This window comes from Pteropus vampyrus, unplaced genomic scaffold (assembly GCF_000151845.1).
Source record: "Pteropus vampyrus isolate Shadow unplaced genomic scaffold, Pvam_2.0 Scaffold535, whole genome shotgun sequence".
In the NCBI taxonomy this organism is placed as follows: domain Eukaryota; kingdom Metazoa; phylum Chordata; class Mammalia; order Chiroptera; family Pteropodidae; genus Pteropus; species Pteropus vampyrus.
In genome coordinates, this window is record NW_011889316.1 from 103341 (window position 1) to 111253 (window position 7913).

The following is a 7913-nucleotide window of genomic DNA, read 5'->3' on the forward strand; positions in this document are numbered from 1 at the left end:
GCTCCTAATATAAGCAGTAGAATTTGAAAACTCAGGAACTCACACACATTTTTAATCATAGCTGATATAAGTTGTCAGGAGAAAAAAAAAAAAAACAGAAACTCACCACCATTATTCCCCCAACTTTCCCAATTGATTCAAAAGATTCAAAACGTGCAAATACCTAGAAAAGCCCTGAAATCTAAGTACCTGCGGAAATAGGGCACATCCAACCAGATGTTGAAACATTTGGTAAAGTTACAATACTTCGAATAGTGTAGGAGGGGTGTTGGACTAGACAGATCGATGAACCAAAAGTTTCAGAAACAGCCCAAGAATATACAAGTCTAATGCATGATACAGTGTAATACACAAATTATGATAAAGGTGATTGATTATCCACATAAATGGTTCTGGGATAACTCACCATGTGAAAAAAAGAAAAGTCCTCCCATGTCACATCAGAATTCTACATTTACATATTAAAAATAAAGACATATAAGTAATAGAAGAAAATCCAGAAATACATTTTTACCATCCTCGGCTAGAAATGCGCTTCACAGCCAGAAACCGTAAAGGAAAGATTAACTTGGCTGAGAGATGTTATTTTTATGGAGTCAAGTCTAAGATGACAACTGGAGAAAAAAGAGATATTCCCAACTGAGTTCATTTCCTTTGCAGATATGGAGGTCTTGCAAATCAATAAAAAAAAAAAAAAATAAAATAAATAGAAAATAGAAAATGAAGAGGCATTCGTAAAAGAAATACCAATGTCCAAAAAAGTCATAGGAAGATATGAGGCCTCACTAGTTAAAGAAATAAAAATTTATTGTGCAAAAATGAACTCAAAATGGATAAGGACCTAAATGTAAGCGCTAAAACTATAAAAATCTTAGAAAACAACATAGGTATAAATCTTCACGAGCTAAGACCAGGTAATGGTTTCTAAGATATGACACCAAAAGCATAAGCAACCAAAGAAAAAATAGAACAATTAGACTTCATAGAAATTAAAAACCTTTGAACTTCAAAGGACACCATCAAGAAAGTAAAGAGAAAAACCATTAAACGGGAGAAAATTATATCTGATAAAGGACTTGTATCTAGATTAAACAAAAAACTACGACAAACTCAATAATAAAAAGACAATCTGAGTTTAAAATGGGCAAAGGATCAAAATAGATACTTCTCCAAGGAAGAAAACAAATGATCAACAAGCACATAAAAAAAAAAAAAAAAGTTCACATCTTTAACTGTCAGGGAACTGCAAACTAAAACCACAATTAGATACTACATCATACACACAAGGAGACTATAATCAAAAAGACAGATAATAACCAATGACGAAGATGTGGAGAAACTGGAACTCTCACACACTGCTGGCAGGAATGCAAAATGATGCAGCCGCTTTGGAAAACAGTCTGTCAGTTCCTCACAAGGTTAAAATAAGAGTTACATACAATTTAGCAATTATACTTCTAGGTACATGACCCCCCAAAATGAAAACATATGGCCACATGAAAACTTACACACAAATATTCATAGCATTACTCACAATAGCCAAAAAGTGAAAACAACTCTAATGTCCATCAAAGGTGAATGGATAGACAAACTGTGATATATCCGTACAACGGAATATTATATGACAATAAAAGGGAATGAAGTTCTGATACATGCTACAACATGGATGAACTGTGAAAACAGCATGCCAAGCGAAAAACATCCAGTTACAAAAGACTGCATAATGTATGATTTCACTTATGTAAAACATCCAGAATAGGCAAATCTGGAGAGACAGAAAGTAGATTAAAGGTTTCCGGGTACTAGGGAAGATAAACAGTTTGGGAGTGACGAGCAAGGAGTGGGAGGTTTCTTTTTAGGGTGATGAAAAGTTTCTGAAATTGATTGTGTGATGGTTGCACAACTTTGAATACACTATATGCCTCTAACATACTCATTCTAAATGAGCAAACTGTATGGCGTATGAATTACATTTCAAAAAAGCTGTTTTTAAAATAAAGGAAGTGAAAATTTAAACAATGATTGCATTACGTGTTTACTGGGTCTCTGGGGCGGGGGGCCCTCGTCTGTCTTATAACCCCTCACCTTCCCAAGAGTACGCACTAGGCCTAGTAAAAAGACCAACACAAAGTGGATGCTTAGTAATAGGTAGACACCCAGCAAAATTGCTGTAAAATGAGTTTCTGTAGGAGAAACAAATTTTTTTGTTTCCAGTTTGACTTTCATGTTTAAGTCAGAGATGCTCTCCTATATTAAATTTCTCTCCAGCCCAGATATGCTATAAGGATTTATGAAGAAATTTAAGCCTTCATTTGCTTCTAAAGTACCTTCCTACTCACTGCTTCTACCCAGACCACAGGAAACCATACTTAAAGATACTACGGATCATTCCTAGGCATTCTGGAGACTTCCATTCTCCTTCTGTTCTGGCCAGTGTCTACGCATGAGTGCTACTACGTTTCTCCAGCAGGTGTTGCTATCTAACCTTTGATGTTAAACACCGAACGAACTACACAAACTGCCAGGAGGTGGAGCACAATTCCCCTTACGCATAGTGTGGGCTGTGCATAAAGAGCGACTTGCTTCAGAAGAGTACGGTATGGAGAGAGAGAGAAAAAAAAGAGTAACTGTAGAACAGAGACACCTCAAGTCAAGTGATCATCAACTGTGATAAACACCGCTGATAATATGTACTCTTGATACGATGCAGATGGTACTTTACCTCTGTGCTTTTCCTCCCCAAAACGCATTAACACAGTCTAATCATGAGGAAAACATCAGACAAATCTCGACTGAGGGACACTCTATAAAATGCTTGACCAGTACTCCTCAGAACTGCCGAGGTCATCAAAAACAAGGAAACTGTCACAACCAAGAAGAGCCTAAGGAGACCCGATGACTAAACGCAATGCTGTATGCTGGATAGGATCCTGGAATAGAAAAAGGGCATTAGGCAAAAACTGAGGAAATCTGAATAAAGGACTTTTAGGCAATGATAATGCACCATCACTGGTTCATTTAATGTGACAAATGTGCCACAATAATGTAAGATGTTAATAAGCAAAACCGAGTGTGGGTATGTGAGAACTCACTGTACTATCTCTGCAATAATTCTGGAACTTGAAAACTGTTCTAAAATAAAAAGTCTATTTAAAAAAAAATAATTCACTAGCTGCCAATTTTGCCAAATGAAGATTTTTTTTTTAATTCTATTTTAAGTGATAGTTCCAGTGGTTTAAAAACTATAGTTTCTTCTTCGAGCACATTTTTAACTGGTTAGAAGAAAGAAAAGCAAAATTTCAGGCTTGGAGAGCAGAGGGGATATGCGATTGGGGGCTGGGGGATTCCCTGAGAAAGAATGAAGTCCCAGCCAAGACCCATCGGCTTCCATCACAGTACTGGAACCACAGCTGCTTCCATCTCGAAAATCAAGAAAACTGCCAGAGGGTCACAGCATATTCAGCCTCTTTCGACCATGGGGCCGGGGCGGGGGGCAGAGTGGGGGAAAGCACTGGAAAATGCAGTGGGGACAGGAAAATCAACAGTGCTAAGACGTTATTCAGCCAAGGTGGCTACTGAAAGATAAAGCCCTGATGAAGGGCTTTACGACCCAAATTGCCCTAAAACCACCAAAGCCCCAAGAAATCTCTGGAGTGTAAATAATTATAATTTCTACTAAAAAAAAAAAAAAAGTAGTCAGAAAAATACTCAATGTGTGTGTTGATTTTAAGTCTTTTCAATTTTATTTGCTCTGATTCTGTTTTAAAAATGAGATGTAAGTAATAGATAAATATGCTGTTTAAATAAATAGAGCTAAGGTGGCTTTTCGGTTTGTCTTTTAAATGAAAAACTGTGGCTGAGTGGATGTGTGCTAGATTTCTGCTCCCTGAATTACCCAGGTGTAAAGAAAGCCCGATGGCTGTAGCCTGAGGCATCATTCTTCACTTGGTGGCAGCTATCCAAACCTTAATAGTTTGGATATTCACTCTAGGACGAGTGAAACTGAAAGTCTTTAAAGAGACAGCAAATGAAATTTAGGATTCTCCATACTTCAAAAATTTATCATAATAGAAGTGAAAACCTACCCCACCCTACGCAAAAAACTGGCACTCTGCATAGCAAGAAAATCAGAACCCAAAACACAAAAGGTGAAATATATTATACAGTATCCATAAACATGTTTTACATACATTTGATGGGTGAATCTGGTCTCAAATGTAAGGCAGAGTTTGCCTGTAATTTAAGGGATGAGAGCTGAGTGAACATCCATCCACAAGAAAGATAATGCAGGAAAAGTGAATAGCAAGCTATAATGACTTAGTACCTACGGGAATGAGATGAGTGGGCTGTGATTCTTCCAGTTTGTTCCTCAACCAGTCGAAATCCTGGTATCTTCGACGAACAGAATATTCTGGCAGGTCAAACTCCACCCGAGTACTCTAAAAAATAATAAGAGTGGAACAAAATAAGCATAAGGGAATAGGAGCACATCTTGGCAGAGGACAAGGAAAAATGCTCTCTTTGAATAACCAAACTGCACAAGAACACGCGTTCTTTCCACCAAACGCACCAGCCAAATGGCAGGCTTTACCAGCACAGAATGACCACTCTGGGCCGCGGGTCCCAGTTAAAAATTCGAGGATCTAAATCGAGAATAAAAATGTCGAGGTTTTTCATTTCTACCCTCAGGAAATGAATCTCAACTATCCCACAGAACTGTGTTCAGAAACATTTGATTCATTTCCTCCAAGCTTAACTGAGAATTTCTTTTAGCAGAATCATTCCACAGAGGATATTGCTACTAAATCCAAATCTGTGAATCTGTTAAAAGAATTTATATCTCCACCTTCTGCTAAATATGCTAACAAGTTTTGCCAGAGGCAGAGGGGTAACAAAAAGTAGAGATAACATCACATTTAGGATCCAGATTAGATGAAATAGAAGAGGTTTTGCCTCATCTACCATATTCTGGCCAGAACTATAAACTTTAAATTACACTGCATTTTAGATAAGAAAAAAAAATTTAGAAGGAAATAAAACCAAAATGCCATTATAATGATGAAAAATATTTATCTGATCCCCTTTCTTGGATTTAAGTTTTCTGAAATGTGATTGTAACACTTTGATAATGAAAACTAATGTTAATTAAAATTAAATTATAGCGAAACAAGATTTTTACACATTAATTGGCTCAAACTAAAACTGTGTCTCAGATAAACTACTTTTCCCTTTGGGGGTACTGACTATATGATAGTCACAGTTCTCAGAAATTAAAGTATACAATAAAAATGGTTTGAGCTACATTTCATAAATTGATTCTTTCACGCCAAAAGTCTGTTTTAAACTACAACACCGAGAATATCTTTAAAACACATTAACAAGAGTCATCCATCAGAGAAAAAGCCGTGAACAGTTTTGGCATTGAAAATTATTATTTCATCCTCCCTGAAAGCGATGTTCACACCGTCTGGGCAAAACCGTGAAGTTAAAGGCCTGGGTCTTGGACTAACCCCCAACTAACTCTTTCGGCATCTTTTCCCTTTTCTGGAGTCCCATGCACCAGCTTATGCCCAGGAAACACAACTTTCCCTTGCGATGGCGGTAAGGGTGCGAAGATGCGGGGAGATTCCTTCAACTTAGGTAGGTAGGATTTATTGGAAGACTCCCCAGAGGAATTAGCATTGTGGACGTGGAGAGAGAGAGAAAAAAATACTTAAATCCAAAGAACAAATCATTGCTGACGAATTTTCAGGCATAAGGGTCAAGAAAACACACACACACACACACACACACACACACACACACACCCCGCCCCCTCTCTCCCTCCCCCGGAGGCAGAATGGGAAGAACTCTGCACATGTGCAGCTCAGCACCCCCACCAGATTCCTGGAACACCAACCACTACGCCTGCCAGAGCCTTGGTTTCTGCAACGGTAAGAAGAGAGTTGGAAGCAACGTCCTTGGGGAACCCACAGGGCACCCCAACAGGCTCCATGAGGACTCGTTGATAACAATGGGCCCATGAAAGGCAGATTTCAAAAGGTGACAAATGAATTCAACCCATTTTCATTTACATGATATCAACCGATCGCTTCTCTTTATTATGCTTTTGCAGATCCACTTTATAAATTATAGCTTATGTAAGTAACGTTTCTACTCTAATTTTGAAATCAATATTTGGTAACTATAAAAAGCAGTAGGATAAAACACAAGTTTGTTTCTGCCGTAACTAATTTTACTTTTGGGGAACCGTTTTTTTCCTTCTCTGTTCATTCAGGTTAGACATACTTACTCATTTTAAAACTTCAGGAAAAATAAAGAAAAGAAAAATAAAAGACCCATACTCCTCTAAATAGAGAAAAATGCAATTAATATTATGGTTTATATCTTTTCATGTTTTTTTTTCCCCTACGTATTTTTCCAGAAATACACCAATTTTTATTCTTACCCCAAATTCTCATCAACATTGGCGATCTTTGATAGACTTATAACTGAAAAATAATATATTATCTTTGTTTTACTTTTGTTTCTTTAATGAGTATTGGGATTAAATATCCTTTCAAATATTTGTTGGTCGTAGTTTTTCTTCTTTTGTGAGGGGTCTTTATTAAATTTTGAGTCAAGTCTTTTTCATTCGTGAAGACTCTTTATAGCCATTGGTCTATCATAATTTTCAAATGGTTTTTCTGACATAGAGCTTTTAAATTCATCCATTATTTTCCCTTCTGGTTGCCACTTTTGTTGTCATCCATAAGAAGCCTGTCTCCATTGCAAGCTTTTAAAAATATTCACCTGTATTTTCTCCTTTATTTATGGCTCTTACATTTATGCCTTTAATTACTGCTATTCTACTTCTAGGAATTAACCATTAGAAGAAAATTTTTAAACTGTGGCAAAGGTATCTGTTGATGATGTTCACTGCAATCTTATTTAAAATAGCAGAAGAATAAAAGCAACCTGAATGTCCAGCAATAAAAAATGGTTAAGGAAATTATGGCATATTTATTCTACGGTTATCAGTAATCATGTCTTTATTTTTGTCATTTTTTTCAATGACAAAAATGGTTAAGGAAATTATGGCATATTTATTCTACGGTTATCAGTAATCATGTCTTTTTTTTTGTCATTTTTTTCAATGACAAAAATGCTCCAACATAGTTTTAAGAGAAAATAGCAAGATACAAAATTAATTGTACATACATTATGATTTCATTGGTGTTAAAAATTTGGATATAAAAGGTTAGAAGGAAACTCTAGAACTGATAATGAAAACTGTCCTCTTTTTACTCATTCTTATTTCCAACTTTCCTACTATATTTACACAATACTTTTATAGTCACACACACACACACACACACACACACACACACACACACACTCATTTTTTAACAGCTCCTTTAAGGACAAAGGAGATTTAACAAAGCAATAAAACTCATTTGATGCAAATGAGTTTTATTGCTTTGGAAAGCAATATGATAAAAAATAATCTTCATGAAACAGGAGGATGTTCATACTCCCTGACCCAATATTTATTTTACTTATTTTTACCACAACTTGTTCTAGAAAAGATATAGTGATATGTGAAACATGATCAAATGATATAAATTAGAAGTAGGTGAGAAGATAAAGGAAAAACAAGGACAAAGAGAAAACTAGAACCAGGAACGAGGCTAGCAAAACACACTCACCTCGGAATTATGCTCACTTGCTAAAACTGGGCCACAGACATTACTGGGAAGTTCTGGAGAGAAACCCAGTCAGTTATAAGACTCACAGTACTCATAAAATATGCAGGCCAATATAACTCCAACTGTGAATTTGTAGTAACTTTTTCCTCTGTGAAATTCAGGTTCTAACTTAGAAAGAAAAATAAGGTAATAAATGTTTATCTGTTTCCTAATATATGTGGTGAA

The 7913-nt window shown here is 36.3% G+C and overlaps 1 protein-coding gene across 9 annotated transcripts in view; it reads right to left on the reverse strand.

Moving 5' to 3' along the window:
* KIAA1958 (KIAA1958 ortholog) overlaps positions 1-7913 on the reverse strand; it is a 266726-nt gene that overhangs the window by 45695 nt on the left and 213118 nt on the right. For 8 of the 9 annotated variants that reach the window (XM_011383644.2, XM_023525152.1, XM_023525153.1 and 5 more), the window contains one exon: positions 4329-4439. In XM_011383644.2, coding sequence (XP_011381946.1) covers positions 4329-4439 — 111 coding nt within the window. Of the gene's footprint in view, positions 1-4324; positions 4440-7913 lie in introns of all 9 variants that reach the window. The other variant, XM_023525159.1, reaches the window with a different exon arrangement.